General features: G+C 37.3%; 2 protein-coding genes and 1 pseudogene across 4 annotated transcripts in view; 2 read left to right on the forward strand and 1 right to left on the reverse strand.

The window, feature by feature from the left end:
* The first annotated feature begins 273 nt into the window (after nt 1-273).
* Nucleotides 274-6,504, forward strand: LOC107594067 (tudor domain-containing protein 6-like). 3 transcript variants are annotated; one of them, XM_016284004.1, is made up of 4 exons: nt 274-5,769; nt 5,871-5,941; nt 6,060-6,133; nt 6,304-6,504. In XM_016284004.1, the coding sequence occupies exons 1-3, from the start codon at nt 324-326 to the stop codon at nt 6,102-6,104; spliced, it is 5,562 nt and encodes a 1,853-aa protein (XP_016139490.1). In that variant the 5' UTR covers nt 274-323; the 3' UTR covers nt 6,105-6,133; nt 6,304-6,504. The 3 variants fall into 3 exon arrangements, with proteins under 3 accessions (XP_016139490.1, XP_016139491.1, XP_016139489.1); XM_016284005.1 differs by having other exon boundaries at nt 274-5,532; nt 5,635-5,769; nt 6,060-6,504; XM_016284003.1 differs by having other exon boundaries at nt 6,060-6,504.
* Nucleotides 6,330-8,816, forward strand: LOC107594113 (ankyrin repeat domain-containing protein 66-like; annotated as a pseudogene).
* A 701-nt stretch (nt 8,817-9,517) lies between these two features.
* The window catches only part of adgrf3a (adhesion G protein-coupled receptor F3a), an 8,407-nt gene continuing 1,309 nt past the window's right edge, over nt 9,518-16,615 (reverse strand). The window contains exons 4-13 of the mRNA XM_016284062.1: nt 15,662-15,877; nt 15,019-15,272; nt 14,756-14,873; nt 13,011-13,195; nt 12,734-12,919; nt 10,214-11,527; nt 10,087-10,128; nt 9,884-9,919; nt 9,698-9,778; nt 9,518-9,614 (exon numbers count right to left, since the gene is read on the reverse strand). Of these exons, the coding sequence (XP_016139548.1) occupies nt 9,716-9,778; nt 9,884-9,919; nt 10,087-10,128; nt 10,214-11,527; nt 12,734-12,919; nt 13,011-13,195; nt 14,756-14,873; nt 15,019-15,272; nt 15,662-15,877 (2,414 nt within the window). The 3' untranslated portion in view covers nt 9,518-9,614; nt 9,698-9,715. The remainder of the gene's footprint in view (nt 9,615-9,697; nt 9,779-9,883; nt 9,920-10,086; nt 10,129-10,213; nt 11,528-12,733; nt 12,920-13,010; nt 13,196-14,755; nt 14,874-15,018; nt 15,273-15,661; nt 15,878-16,615) is intronic.

The following is a 16,615-nucleotide window of genomic DNA, read 5'->3' on the forward strand; positions in this document are numbered from 1 at the left end:
ATCTTCAATTACTTTTTTTTTAGGTCAACATTAGGCATGTTTTTTAAATAAAATAAACCGAATAAGACTCTTTTTTTCCCCTAAATGTCAATTATTTTGATAATCCATTCATTGAAGTGAATTGAAATCCATTTATTATCATTACTTTCAGCTCTGTATTGTATGGGAAAGAAACCCAAGTGAGGATTTTATATATTTTTAAAAATTATTATTTTTTGGGTGAACTAATCTTTTAACAATGTGTTATTTTCTCTTTTTTTTTCTTCAGATTCTCCCATATTTCTGCTCTTAAACCATTTTGAAAGACAAGATTCTCAACCAAGATGTGTTCATTTCCTGGTTTGCCAGAAGTTGGATCCAATACGACTGTTCATATCACAAGAGTCAATTTAAACCCGCACACTGTCTTAGTGGAATTTGGAGGGAGTTTAAATAATGGACAAGAAAACAGGGAAGCATATCAACGCCTTCAAAAAGACCTTGAAATCCCTAGGAAGCGGCAGCATGCTTTTGAAGGCAAACCCGGAGAAGTTTGCTTGGTATATGAAGACCGAACTTGGCACAGAGCAAGGATACTTTCAAAATCTGAACATGAATGCAAGGTGTTCCTCATTGATGATGGTAAATTACTTTGGGTCTCAAGCGAAGTTTTGACCAAATGTCCACACAACCTTTGCAGTCTAACTCCCAAAGTAGAGCTTTGCATACTGGCCAGTGCGTCAGCTTTGTGTCTTGAGAGTGCATGGTCTGTGGCTGCTTCAAAGGTCATCAGATCTTTGTGTGGGAAAGACATCTCTGGGTGTGTTCAGGATGTGATAATGCCTTCCAGAATCATCATTCTTGACATTCCTAGTCTATCCAAACAAATGTATGAACTTGGATTTGCTAGAAATATGCCTAACAAAGACTTTAAAAACCTTGTAATGCATTCACTGTATTTGCCAAGAAGAAACCCTTCCATACAGACTGACCTTGTGACTACAAATGGTCAACAGGAGCATGCCAGTGACCCTGACAAGTTGCATCAATACTTGTATCCTGAGTTGTTGTCTGGAGCAGTTGAGATCGTAACTGTGACACAAGTTATTCATCCATTGAAAATCTATTGCAAATTGCATGTCTTTTCACAAGAGCTCAAGAAATTAAGTGATCAGCTCCATGAATACTATGAAGACTCATTCTCTGTTCAGATGCCAATGCTGCTGTATGACGGGTCTCCATGTGCAACCAAAGGAAGTGATGGCAAGTGGTATCGATCTGTACTTCAGCAGAACAATGTCTCCGATGTTGTCAAAGTCTTTCATGTCGATTATGGAATTGGAGATTTTGTTAAACTCTGCAATATCAGACCTTTATCTGCAAGGTTCTTCAAATTGCCAGTTGTCACCTATGCATGCTCTCTACATGGTGTCATTGACAAAGGCATTGGATGGAGGACAGAACAGATAGATTATCTGAAATCTGTTGTACTGGATCAAATCCTTGTTGGAAAATTTGAGCATTACAGTGCAAATGAGGGTGTCTATTATATAAGGCTTTATGGAAATGACAATGTGAATGTAAATGACACTTTTGGCCACAGAGAGCAGTGTTTGTCAACGACTGAGAGGATTTGTGGTGACCAAACTCTTGAGACTCTAAACAAAGTGGCACACAAAAATATGTATGGGAGAGATGTGCCTGTACATTCTCTCGATTCAACCACTTTAACCGAGTACTCCGATTCTCTTAAAGATGTCACTGTAGCCAGACCTTCCAAAATTGGAAAAAACCTACAACCTGCAGAGGGACGTCCCTCATCGAATGTCACTGCAGCTCCACCTTTTCAGAATGAAGCATATGTTGTTTCACCACCAAAAACTGAAGTGGGCGCAAAGGAGATGGTTCGAATAAACTGTGTCCAAAGTGTAAATCAGTTCTTTGGTCATTTTACACAAAATACTGATACGGTCAGGAAAATGACCAAAGATATTCAACAACTGTGCCGCAAGCAACCACAAGAAAAGTTTTCAATTTACCCTAAGATGATGTGTCTTGCTAAATACGCCGATGGGCTGTGGCACAGAGGACAAATTGAATCAATGCATCCGATACTTGTCCAATTTGTAGACTATGGTGACCTGGTGGTTTTGGATAAATCTGATGTTCTGCCACTTCCTCCAAAGGCTAGTGCAATTGCATCCATTCCCATTCAGGCTGTTCAGTTTGAACTTTTCAATGTAACATTACCTGAGCCATGTGAGCTTAATGAGTGGTTTAAAAACTACGCTACAGACTGCATGTTCACTGTCATTGTGAAACAAAATTCTTCAGGCAAACTATCAGTGGAGATGTATGATGAGAAAACCAACCTCAACTCAAACATTAAAGAGCAGTGGAACCAAAAGTCCAAAAGAAAAGGGTTTAACATCAGCAAAGGAACGGAAAAGGCTCATACTTTCAATATGTCTTCAGAAGGCGTGGAGTCTAGAGGTGTGAGACACAATTTCAGCACTACATCAAAAGCACATGAGAAGAATGTCCCGAAACCAGATTTTCAAGGCACATTGGAACAAAACTTCCAGACTGTTACTAGTCACGCAACTGGACACAGTAGAGCTAGGCCTAATTTTTTACAGCAACAAGTGTCATGTCATTATCCAAAGCTCACTGATCTTCCCTCGAGAGCCTTGGATGCAGGATATGTTTCCGACATCTATGTTTCACATTGTAATAGTCCATCAAGTTTCTTTGTACAATTGGCAAGTGATGAAGGTGAAATATTTTCCCTTCTCGACAAACTTAATTCTGCTCCGTTAAGTGATGCACAAGTTGAACTAGACCTGTTGCAGTCAGGTGACCTGGTGGTAGCTGAATATACTGCTGATGGTACCTGGTATCGTGCTGTTGTTCAAAACAAGAAAAATGGCATGGTTCAAGTACGGTTTATTGACTTTGGCAATGAGGCAACACTCCTGCCCCTTAAAATAAGGCAACTTGGCAAGCAGTTCCTCAGCACCCCCAGGTTCAGTATTCATTGCACACTTGAAGATGGTAGAAGGGGAAAAAGAGATTGGACCCAGGAAGAGATAATGACTTTCAAAAAAGCAGCAGGTGAAAATGGTGAGAAGAAAATTCAGTGCAAGTTCATCCAAAAGGATGCATCTGCTTGGATTGTTAGTTTAGAACTTGGGGAAGGGCCTTTGTTTAATGCTGTTCTCAATCCAGGTGCTCAACCTGAATACCAAATGAACTGCAATGAAGGTACCCAGCCGTTAGCATTCAAGGAACCAGCTGTAACTCAAGGACAAATTGTAGATGCATATGCTTCCTCTATCGTTGGACCAAATTACTTCTGGTGCCAGTTCAAAAACTCAGAGGAACTTGACAACATCTCCCTGCTTGCACAAGAAATAGGAAACTCTAGTCAAACAAAACCAATTCAGCCAGATCAGTTATGCCACGGACCATGCCTGGCACTCTTTTCTGATCAGCTATGGTACCGTGCACAGGTTATCAATACACATTCTAAAACCGTCTCTGTTCTTTTTATAGATTATGGAAATGAGTCTGAAATTGACCTGAACTTTGTTAAATCCCTGCCCACCAAGTTCCTGGAAAGCCCTCCGGAAGCATTTCTTTGTCAGTTAGATGCTTTGGGGTCTGTGGATGGCACTTGGAGCAATGCTGCAGCTGACAAATTCTTTGAGCTTCTGGTGGATGAACCCTTAAAAGTCACTATTCAGAATACGGTAATGTCCTCTGACCTTCCAAACTGTCCTCATTATAAAGTCCTTGTTGAATGTAATGGGCTAATCGTTAATGATCTTATGAAAGATTACTGGTGTGAACCCAAGCCTCAAGTTTGTAGCAAAGTGACAATGGGCGCTAAAACAAAACCCACTGCAAGTGAGCACAGTTTTGGAGTAAAAAGCTCTGAAACCGTTCAGAAAGATAATGCTCCCAAGCTTAACTCTCGCGAGTTAAATAGCGGAGCATCAAATGATGTAAACCCTGACCTTCATGGCTTTGACCCTCAGATTTCTCAGAACAAATTAGTTGCAGCCGAGACCCAAGAGCAAAGCATAACGTACCCAACATTGACCACAGTAGATGAAAGCATGATGGTTCCTGGACTATCAGTGCAGTGTTTACTTCAAGCTATAGATCTTCCTCCACGTATGATAGAACCAGGTAAGGTGTCTAACGTGTATGTTTCGCATATCAACAGCCTGACAAGTTTTTTTGTTCAACTGGTAGAAGATGAGAACACATTATTCTCCCTCACCGAGCTACTGAATTCCCATCAGCCATCTGAGAAAGATGATATTCATGCATCCAGTGTTCAGCAGGGAAGTTTGGTGAAGGCCATGTTTCCTGAAGATGATTCCTGGTACCGTGCTGTCGTGAAGGACACAACTCAAAATGGCATGATTCAGGTAGAATTCATAGATTTCGGAAATGAGGCAACTGTTTCTCTCCTTAAAATTCGCAGACTTGATGAGCAGCTACTGTCATACCCAAGGTTCAGCATTCACTGCAGCTGCAGTCTAGATGATCAATTCAAGATGCAGAAAGGAATGGAGCAGACATTTCTCTTCAAAAAAATATTTGGTGAAGCTGGTGAGAACACGCTGTCTTGCAAGTTTATCAAAGAAGATGGCATTACTTGGGAAGTTAAAATGACTCCCAGTGGCAGCTCATCCGATTCAAATGAGAAATTTGATAGTTTAGACGTAAATGCATCACCGGTAATATCCGAAACTGTGAAGGAGACATTCCAGCTGCTCTTCACGAAACCAGATGCGTCTTTGGGACAGACAGTAGAAGCTTTTGCATCATGCATTGTTGGACCAGATTACTTCTGGTGCCAGTTTTCAAACTCTGAAATACTTGACCAAATCACCCTTGTTGCCCAAGAATATGGAAACTCTAGTGAGACACAGCTGATTAAGGTGGATAATTTGGATCCTGGAAGCCTGTGCCTGGCTCGTTTCTGTGACGATCAGATGTGGTATCGTGCACAGGTTATTAATAAATGCACAAACGTTGTATCTGTCCTTTTTGTTGACTTCGGAAATGAGTCTGAAACCAGTGAAGGCTCTGTTAAGGCACTACCTTGTGACTTGCTGGAAAGTCCACCTCAAGCTTTTCTGTGTCAGTTGGAAGGGTTTGATCCTTCCAAGGGATCTTGGGACAGTGCAGCTACTGATAACTTCTACGAGCTCTTAGTGGATGAACCTCTGAAAGTGACTGTGCAGTGCATTGACGGTACAACGGACCCTAACCCTCCATATTATGTTAAAGTTGAGTCTCCGCAATGTCTTGTAAATGAGCTCATGATGAAGTTTTGGAGCGGTTCTGCACAAAATGATCAGAACTCTTCTGAGGTGATTGAATCCTGTGAAAAATCCATTGCATCAACATCTGATCGACTTGTTTCAGAGGATAAAACAAGTGTGAGCCTTGAAATCTCTACAGAGGATATGCACACAATTGAACCTCATGGTGCAGAACAACATGGAGCTAATCAGATCGAACCATTAGTAAAAGGTGACTTGCATGGTGTACCTGAAAAGAAGGTGGCTGATCAGCTTGATGGAGCAGATGTGATTGCTGCTGTAACAAATTCTGATGTCATTGCTGATCCTACAGGGATGAATTTAGATTTAGAAATCCACGAAGTCTGTCATGAATCTGACGAGGGCAATCCTGTTGTATCAACTGAGCAAATGCTGCGACACACAGCGAAAAGTAGAAAAGATATAGAACATGGAGGATCTGAAAAAGGTTTGTGTTTCTGTGTCTGATTACATTTCATATGGGATATTATTTATTTAAAGTTGATATTTAGTCACCGGCTTACTTTACCATGCTTATTTATTTTTCAGCAGGCAACCCGATGACGTCAAGCAGAAGTACAGATTGGGTAGCTGGTTTAGAAAATCCAATTTTACCCATGGTATTTGCTTTTTTGTTTTTTCTTTTTTTTTCTTTAGTATGTGGAGATTTTTTTTTTTTTGCATTCAGTAATCTTGTTTTAAATTAATAACTGTTTTTCTTTTTTTGTTACTTTGTAGGTTTGCACTGAAGATTCATGTGACTCTAAGTGCATCTTCAAATGAACAGAATTGTAAACTTTATAGTGAAAAGGGGAACATTCCCCACTTTTTTTCATGGGGAAAATGAATGTGAACTGAAAAATATTTGTTTCAAAAAGACAACTCAGCCTTTGAAAGATTAGCTATTTTATTTTGCCATGTTTCTTGTCATTTTAAAACATAAGAGCCATGTCTTATTGCATTGCTAGGTTTTGTTGATAGTTTTTACACAAGTAATTGTGAATCGAAATGATGATTGTACAGAAAGCACAAGTGTTTCGGGCCACAATCCTGCTCTGCCTTCACTCAGAAGTTTGTCGTTTGTATGGATTACATGTGCAGTGGAAAAAAATTGTCTTATTGTAAAACATATATAGTGTGTATTAATTTTTCTTTTTCTTGATCATTGTTTGTTGGAATAAAACCCGTTCATAGAATTGACTGTGTTGCTTGTTTTGTTAACAGGGACATTGCACATTAATAAAACATTTCTGTAAATGTACCAGAATTAGCCAAAGGCTATTTTCCATCACAGTCCCTGGACAAAATGTTACAAGTTACCCTAAAAAGAAATGTGCTTAAAATACACATGCTAGAAGAATTTAAACAAGAACATAACGCAGTCCATAAAATAATCTAACAATAAAAACAGTCAAGAGAAATAGAACAAATGAAATCAATCAAGATTACTCCATCTAAGTGGTATAAAACCATGGTTGATTTGAGAATTTTAAAGGTGAAAAAATGTTAATTTTAGGAAATTTGTTATTAGATAAAAAAAATTCTAACTTTTTCTCCCACACTGCCGTTTTGAAACCGCTAAAAAATTAAGTTTACGTGTGTCCTTGACGATTTAGTTAAGTTGTTTTAATTCTACACGTTTTTTAGCGCTTTCTCACTCAGTACTGCTGTAATTTGCTGGGTGTCAATGAATGCATTACAGTAAGCAGGCTAAAACTACGTGCAACCATGATACTCGAAAATAAATGCAGTAAAAATTTAAACAACGTAAGTGAATCTGAATCTGTGTGTCGTCCAGAATCACTATAAAAGACGTCTGTATTGTTTCTCATTTCTTAGTGTAGTCACCAGTAGCGACTATGCTTGTGAGACAATCAGTTTAAAGTTCAAAAAGGCTCAAAATCCCAGTAAAATCCTACGGCGATCAGCATTCAGATTTATTTTTTGTCTGAACTAAAACATTTGTACATTGCAATGCATAAAAATATATAAATACAGCGGTGTCGTAACTGACACGCAAATGTAAACTAGCTCAAACGATCTCTAGCTCAAATTCCTCAATCATCACAAATGGCTGTGATTGGTCCATAATGAACTGCGTTGAGAAAAGTAACAGGTATCACGTGCTTATCGTGCACAGTGATGTAATGACATTTCGAAATGAAAATATATTGCATTGAAAATATAAAGTGAATATTTATATAATAGAATAATTATAAGTTATTAAAAAAAATTTTCCTAGGGGAAAATCCCTTTGGGAAACACAGAGAGAGGGTTTCAGTTTTAATGTTACTGTTTAAAAAAGGGGTTGCCAGAGTTGCATCAGGCAGCAGCTGCTGGAGATTATGATCTGGTGGAAGAAATTGTGAACAAAATTCATGTGACACTAATCAGAAAGACCCCTCTGCATTAGGGCAGCATCCAAAGGCAGGTTCCAAAGCCTACTTTCGGGACCAAAAGTTGCTGTTTTATTCCAAATGTGTAAAAAGCAATCATTATTAGAACTTAATAGTCTATTACAAATTAAAAAACAATCAACAGATTAGTAGTATGAATGTCTTGTAACTTACATTTACATTTAGTCATTTAGCCGACGCTTTTATCAAAAGAGACTTACAAATGAGGACAATAAAAGCAGTCAAAACTAACAAAAGAGCAACAATATATAAGTGCAAATGACAAGTCTATATATATATATATTATACACACACATAAACACACACACACACACACACACACAAAGAAAAACAAGTAGATAGAATAGAAAAATATAAATAATCTTTATTTATAAAAAATAAAAAAAGATACATGTACATAAAGTAGAATTAAAATAGAATAGAAAGTGCTAGAGTTAGAGGGTCAAATAAAAATTTTCACGTAAAAAAAAACAACAAAAAAACTTCATGTTGAATATGGTGAAATGTGACCTGGACATTTGTGATGCTAACGCCATTTAACCTCTGATCTTCTTTAAGGCCAAACAGAGGTGGTTCGGATACTAATTGAAAATGGAGCCAGGGCTTGTTTGAGGACGGACAATGGATGGACACCCGCACATTTTGCAGCGGAGTCCGGAAAGCTAGCAGTACTACGGCTCCTTCATTCCCTCCATGCACCTGTAGTCGAGGAGGATTCCTCCGGCGCTACACCTGTCAGGATCGCTCAAATCTATGGACATGAAGATTGTGTTCAGTTTCTTAAAAAGTGAGATGAATCTATTGTTTTGTTTTCTGAATCCTATTTGTGAAATAATCCGTTTTTATTGATTTGGCCCCTAAAATTAGGAGGCATTTTCTGATGCTGTTTAGTCAAAGAAGTGGCAGTGTGATACAAGACATTCAATAATGTGGTGTTCTCTGTACTTTCAGGGCAGGGGTTGAGAGCAGAAACTACCGGAAAACAGCAAAGTTAAATGGGCTGCCCTTAGATGATACTGATGAAGGATGGGAACAGGAGAGAAAAGAAGCCAAAAAAAAACAAGTCATTAAAAAGTAGGTTTTATTATGCCATGACAGCAAAACACAAAATAATGGATGCTTATAGGCAACATCTGCAATCTTTGTTGTACATCTAAATTTAATGTAAAACATACAATAAAGCATTTTTGGAGGACAATAAAATTATAAGCCAAAATTGCCAAGTAGGCTATATATATATATATATGTGTGTGTGTGTATACAAGCATAAATATACTTATATGAATATACATAAAATTGAATAAACCATTTTCAAAAATGTAAATGACCTCATTCACTAAATTACAAACCAAAATTCATATTCATCTATGACTTTCACCCGTTTTTAAATAATACCAAGTAGTCTATAGACACACAAGCATAATTATATTTACATAAATATACATAAAACTGAATTTTAAAAAATGACCTAATTCACTAAATGATATACCAAAATTCATATTCATCTATGACTTTCACCAGTTTTAAGTAATACCAAGTAGGCTTTAGACATACAAGCATAATTATATTTGAATATGAATATACATCAAATTGAATAAACCATTTTCAGAAATAAAAAGAAAAATGTACTTACTCACCCTAAATACATTCAATCTAAGCGCATTCATAAATATGACTAACATGAATACATCTAAATATATTTAAATCCTACAGGCTACAATATCACAAATAATTGTACAGTGTTCTAGAAAACAATTAACTGAATGTTTTATAGCTGTTGAATGTGAGAGAATTTAATCCATGAAGTGTTTCAAGCTTCCCACGAGTTTCGTGTCTTTCAGTACGTTTAGAAGGCATCGACTAAATCATTCACATGCTGATTTGGAACGAAAACAACATGAGAACAAAATATGTAGACACTCAACAAAAAAACCTCTCAAGAGCACAAATGTAATTTACCTTTAATCTGTCCAATCTTTATTTCGTCATAACTGAAGAAGTCGCTTTCGTTGATCTTTCAGTTTTAGACTGCACTGATTGCTAATGTAAGAAAACGTGGGAACGTGAGCAGTGTTATTTCATGTATTTATGTTCGTAGTGCATTTTGCATCTGTAAAAGCATACATTTCTCTCGTACATACTAACCTTGGATTTGAAACGCTTCAGAAGTGCATCACGAACCTTTGGGGAAAATGAAATATCATTATATTGAGCATGACTAATAGAGTTTTAGAGAGTAATACTCAACTGATGTGAATGAAAGTGGTTAAAATGTTATATTTTCAGCCTAAATTCCTTAAACAATTATGATCAATCATACGCAGGGCACGTGTAGTGGGCATAGTTACCTTTTTCTCTCCCAAGCAGTTTGTCAGCAGTATCAAAAAGCCCTGCAATGAAATACAACAAAATATTTGAATGTACATGCACAAATGAGCACATAAACAGAAGAAGTGTTTGATGCTTGACCCTTACCTGCAGTGAATTGAACAATGTAAATGCGTAGCTCACAATTTGGGCAAAAGGTTTTTCTGTAAGATCAAGATACAGCACGAAAATTCCGAGGAACCAAGTTATTCCGAGGACAGGGCTTAGGAAAACTATTGTCTTAATCATACTCTTGGCAACATCCTTTTGGTCCCGTGCCTTTGACTCCGACACAGTAGGATTTACTATCTTCATGATCACCACAACCAGCGTGAAAAGGTTTACAATCACAATAGTTAAGGCAGGAATTACAAAGGAAAAGATGGAGCCCTTCAACATCCCCCGATACAAGAGCCAGCAAGTCTCTGTGGAATAGTATACATTATCTTTACCGTTCTCGAAAGAAATGTAGGTTGTTGCCACACATATTAATGGGCATACGTAGCCAACAGTGATAGACAATACCAAAAAAACAATTTTCCTCAGCTGGTCAAAGACAAATATCAGTTGGTGAAGAAGCACGAAACTCAAGCACAGCATCCAGAAGAAGACGGCGAGGAAAAAAAAGTGATTGGTTACTGTGAGGATGGAGCACCAGTTTGGGGTGATTGCCTTCGGATCGGCTGATGCTAAGAATCCACAGTGTGCAAACAGCATGCATAAAGAGATGTTGACTAAGGCCGTGTGCCGAAAATTTGTGATGTCTGACTTTACAACTGCATCCCATACCAAAAACTCAATGATTAAACACAGAACAAGTGAGACGATGGATATTCCTAAACCAACGTAAGTCAGTTCCTCCATGTACAGAAGGGTCTCTGCATTTTTGGACATCAGTATGGTGAACGCAGAGTTGTGTTCACATGTGCACAACGTTTGTTGTTGCGCACCACCCCATTTACACCCCTGTGAAGACCACGCATTCTGATTTACATCCCAGAAAACACAATACATTTCATGATTCCGAAGTCTTTTTTCAGCGTAATCGAACGCCAGCTTAACAGAGATGGAATTATTCTTACTGATATTGTTTGCAGTGGTAACTGACAAGATGGTGGTCTCTAAGCTTATTTTGTCATACTGTGGTAAAATTTCATGAAGGTTCCGGAATCCAACGACAACAACACTATTGTCTGCGATGACGCTGCTATTAAAGGCGCCGCAGTGTTCCCCTTTAGTCTTACTACAGAGCGCCAGTTTAACATTGTTAGAATTGTGACGATCATTTGAGGTCAGATTTGAGTTGCTTATCATTTCCTCAATAGTCTGTAGATATGTTATAGATAAATTTGTGTTTTCAGTTTTAGGATCTTTCCAGGCTTTTGTGTCATTCAAAGCGTTGCTTATAGAGCTGACAAAGTCCTGAAATGTAAAAACAACAAGAAAATGACATGCGATTAGACTTTGAGCAAACACAGGAATTTGATCATTTGTCATTTTGAATGAATGGTGTTGCTTCTAATGAATTAGAGTTCATTTCTGACATGTTTCCAGTAAAGAATGAGATATTATTTATTTGCTATTGGAGTCCTTAATTTGTGACATAAAAACACAGCTCAACACACACACACACACACAAAAAAAGCTAATTTTTGTTTAACAGAGCTTTTAAAAACAGAAATAGTTAGAATTATAGTTTCTTTGTCCTTTGAGTTCGTTTTAATTTTCACTAAATATTACAATCGTTTTCGCTTAATTCTCAAATAAGAATTTCTTTCTCAAAACAACAAGTTCAATTAGTTTCTAGTTCACACCAGATCTGAATTTCTTATCCATTTAAGCAAATTACAGGTGTTTTGGCACATGTGTGAAAGTACAACTATCTACAGTTTGCACAATAATTCAATACACATGGCTTGCTGATCAAAACTGATGAGTTGATTGTCATATTCTTCACATGAAATCTTTCGTCTTATGAGCTGTCACATGCAAGATGATCCATTCAGTTATTAAAATCTGTCATACATGTATATTTTATAAATATCTATGACATAGAATGTTTTCTATTTACATGCTTCAAAATAAATAAATGTACTGTACTGTATACATACACATTTTTCTGTGCACTACACAGTATTGACTAGTTCCAGTAAAATAAAATAAAAAAAGCCATATCTAAAGAGCACTTAACTAGACAAAACTGACAGTCAGTGTCAACAAGGCAGTATGAAATAAAAAACCTTTCCACGGTTGACTGCCATGGTAAAAAAAAAAAAAGTCAATGTCATTGGCTAATTTACTGGCAATAACTACATTTTGAAGCATGAAGTCAAATGTTTTGGCTGAGTTCCTACAGCAAGCATATGCCATAAAACAGTTGTGAAAATTGTACTTCCAATTAAGAGAATGCTAAGACTGTTTGAAAAATGAGGCAAAGTGATTGAGGAAAACTTCAATACTTAAGAAGCTCTAAAACATTTTTTATGTGCATTGTGTTACTTCATCAAACTATTGTTATAGATCTGAAAAAATAGCCCTGCTCCCGAACCAAATATTACTGAAGATTTTAAAGAAGAGTTCAATTTGAATAATAACGTTACAAAGAAACTTAAGAGAAAACATACATACAGGCATGATAGTATCATCCCATTGATTTGACTGCTGTTTAGATACATCGTTCATGGCTTGGAAAATGACTATAGCTGTATTAATATTTGCAAATGAGTTGAATGTCTCCACAGTGGTTGAATGCTGTATTTGTCGGAAAAGTATGTCTGCATTGTTCTTAATAAAGCCAATGCCTTTATTTAACATCTGTTATTATGAAAGGAAAACAAGCATTTAGTATTAAGGGTAAATCTGGCCAGCAGTGAGAAATAGGTTAATGAATATTGAAGAATGATACCTCTACAGCCTGTTGAACGTCATGTAGTGCAGCATCCACACAAGAAGGGATTTCCTTTTCCCAACTTTCGTTAGAGCAATTTCTACTGGTCAAACCAACAGCAGTGCCCTTACAAGGCATTTGGGCCATATAATTGCTTTTTGTGATGGGCCAGTCACCTTCTTCTTTACAGAATTTCGAATGGGCTGTATTAAGGAATGAAATACTACAGATTTGTTTTTCTCATTATTTTTGTTTTTACAAATACAATTTTAAAAAGTCACTAGTGTTTAAGTAAACAATATACATCTGTTTGCAGGAAACAATTCACTGTTCACCCATATCCAATAACATTGGTTCACTCAAAAATGAAATTTGTCTCCCCATTAAGTCACTATCATGCCATTTTTTCTTCTAAGGACTTTTTTTGAAGAATATCCAAGCCACTCTTTTGCAAATAAAAACAAAACAAAAGCACCACAAAAGTCCTACAATAGCTTTATGTAATGAATAGTCCGAAAGTCATAATACATCTTCAAATGCATTCCAGTTCAGAGCTTGGATGGTGGGAAAGATTGGCAGTAAATAATGACTTTGTGTTGTCGTATGATTTTGCAAGATGTAGCATGAGTCACTTTTTTTTTTGTCGTCATTTTGGAGCTTGAAAAAAACCATTATATGGAAAAGAGTGACCATTTTATTACTTTTATTACTTAAAAGTCATAGTTATGGCACAAATTAATTATAAAAAGTAATTAATTTCAGCTTGTTTTCATTATTTAGACTTCTTTTCATAATAGTGATTTACCAAAGCATGATTTTTTCCCTCCATTTTGGCAGAAATGGGCTTCCATAAGTTTGGACATTGAGTAAAATAAAAACTGAAAATTATTAAAATGAAAACACTGATTGGTGATGCTGATGTAAAATTTCAGTAATGTACATTTGTTAGGCAAAAAGCTTGTAATTCATGTAAACATATTGTAAAATATATTTTAGAATATATATACTGTATTTAGTTCAGTCATGAAACTCTAGATGGCGCATTCTGACGGGGTGTTAACGTAACTGATGATATTCAGAGAGATAAACATCTTGGCACAAGCTGATTGGTTCATGCTGCATATGCAGCCAATGAGCTTAGTGCCTTGCATTTATACGGCTGGCTAACGTTCACTTGAGATTCCTGCAGCGCGCTTTCAGAGTTCTCTGAAACCCTCCACCTTCCCCAGCTCCACCTGTATAGATCTGCTACAGGGTTATTTTATATGCTATTTGTGCAGCAGTATGTCTTAAATACTCACAGCACCGTATCGCCATATGCATTGGCAGTAGCAAGTTCCTGTACTTGCTTGCAGCAGCAGCAATAATCTACAACTACAGCAATAACCAACAGCAGCAGCAATTCAGCAGCAGCGTAGCAGATCTGTTCCGCCAAGACCAAATACATTAACATTGTCATCTCCATCACCATGCTAAAATGTTCTGAGAGTTGAAATTATATTTTATAAATGTAAGGTGAAGTGGGTCAGTTTTTAACCATTAGCACCACCAAAAAGATTTGTTTTTTTTCCAAGAGTTGTCCCAAACATGTCTACTTTCACCCCTCACTAGTCAGACTAACATCCCCAAATTCACACCATTAGTTGAGTCAATGTCACTGTGTCAGGCTGGTCGATTGTAACATTGAAAAAAAAAATCACACCTGTGAAATACTGTTTACAACTTTAAAAGATATAGAATTATGAAAAAACATCAAAACTTACAATTAATGATGGGAATCTGCACATTCTGAGATCTGTTTGTGTTCTTTTCGGCTCTGCCGTTTGTGAATATACACGTGACATTCTCTGTCTCTGCTTTCACTCCACAAAATATGTCTGCCTTTATTTTGTAAGATAAAAATTTCCCCTGGCGTTCTAGAAAATGCAGTAATTGGAAATTGCTTATCATCAAGTGCGTAAAAACCATATAGATATGAATCTTTCCATCACATTGTTCACGCTGAGTATGTTTGCATTGAGAGAGCAAAAATGGTAAATGAGATATGCTTACCTGATCCTCTATTTGTGTAAGCAAGAGCAGTATTCCATGTAACATTGTAATTTTCTTTGTCGTCTAAAATTTTACACTCAATTTCAACCACCCATTTTGCATTTGGATCTCTACAATCAGGAAATTGGGGCTTGCTCATAGCCTGTATTTCTGGCAGAAGTGCTATGTCCAACTCTGTACTTGCTATGTGATTTATGGACCTTCTTGTGTACACACATTTAAGTGTTCCTTATTCAGACAGACAGACAGACAGATAGATAGATAGATAGATAGATAGATAGATAGATACATAGATAGATAGTTGCAGTACAAGAAAATACAATTTCAGTTTTTCTACTTCAAGATTTCACGTTTAATTCAACATGTCGTTTCCTGTTTCTTTGTAATTGTTGAGTGAAAATTGATTTTACACCAATCAGTGGATTGTTTTAGACAAATTGCCTGAGAAATAAATTATTCTGCATAATAAACTGGGATTTGAACATCGAAGAATGACACATTACCTTCAAGCTGAAAATTGCCAACTTGTATTCATTTTTAAAAAAGACTTAAACAAGAGTGAAAATACTTTCAAAGTCATGCGATTATCTTAATTGCGTATATGTGAGGAAACATACCTTTCCAGCTTCCTGAAATGCCATTCAGTTCAACAGTGTCCATCAAATTGACGTTCTTCAAGATGGCCTCTTTTCCTGATGTGATCTCTGTCGTTTTATTCTGCCCGTCTGTTAAGAACCACTTTACCACTCCCAGCTTTTCTGGTGGAGTACAATTTACAAATGTCGAGGAGCCGATATCAATTGCCTTTTGAGGACCGTTAATAGAGACGAGGCCTTTGGAGAAAATAACAAGGTTAACAAGGCCTTTCTTTATCGCATAACATTATAAGTGTGGAGTATTGTAAATAATACAAAACGTTAAAGGGGTCATATGATGCGATTTAAATTGTTCCTTTCTCTTTGGAGTGTTACAAGCTCTTGGTGCATAAAGAAGATCTGTAGTGTTGCAAAAGACTAAAGTCTCAAATCCAAAGAGATATTCTTTATAAAAGTTAAGAGTCAACCACGCCTACCTAAAACGGCTCGTTCTAACACGCCCCCACATATCTACGTCACGATGTGGGAAGATTTGCATAAAGCCGCCCAAATGTTCACGCAAAGAAAGAAGGCGTAACTTTTATTCTCGCTGTAGTATTGTTGTTGCCGCTACCGCCATGTCGTGAAGACGCTGTGTTTCATTGTGAAAGCTAAACTACTTTGTTTGGTCTTCCAAAAGAGGACGATATCTGCTTCATCATGCCTAGAGCTGATCCGTGCTGGTCACTGAGGAAATACATAAACTTTGCGCTGTGGATCGCCGGATCGGCTTTCACCGTGGACGAAGCGGAGTCCAGCCCGGGGTCGTCACATGTGGTTTCCGCAAGCCCTCCCACCGCTCCTTCGTCGAATCCGCCCGCCGTTCCTCACTCTAGCCACAGGCCTCCGCTCACTCTAGACCGCCGTGTGTGACGCTGTGTTTCGTTGTGAAAGCGAAACTACTTTGTTTGGTCTTCCAAAAGAGGACACGACTAG

This window comes from Sinocyclocheilus grahami, unplaced genomic scaffold, assembly GCF_001515645.1.
Source record: "Sinocyclocheilus grahami isolate Dianchi unplaced genomic scaffold, SAMN03320097.WGS_v1.1 scaffold179.1, whole genome shotgun sequence".
Classification (NCBI taxonomy): domain Eukaryota; kingdom Metazoa; phylum Chordata; class Actinopteri; order Cypriniformes; family Cyprinidae; genus Sinocyclocheilus; species Sinocyclocheilus grahami.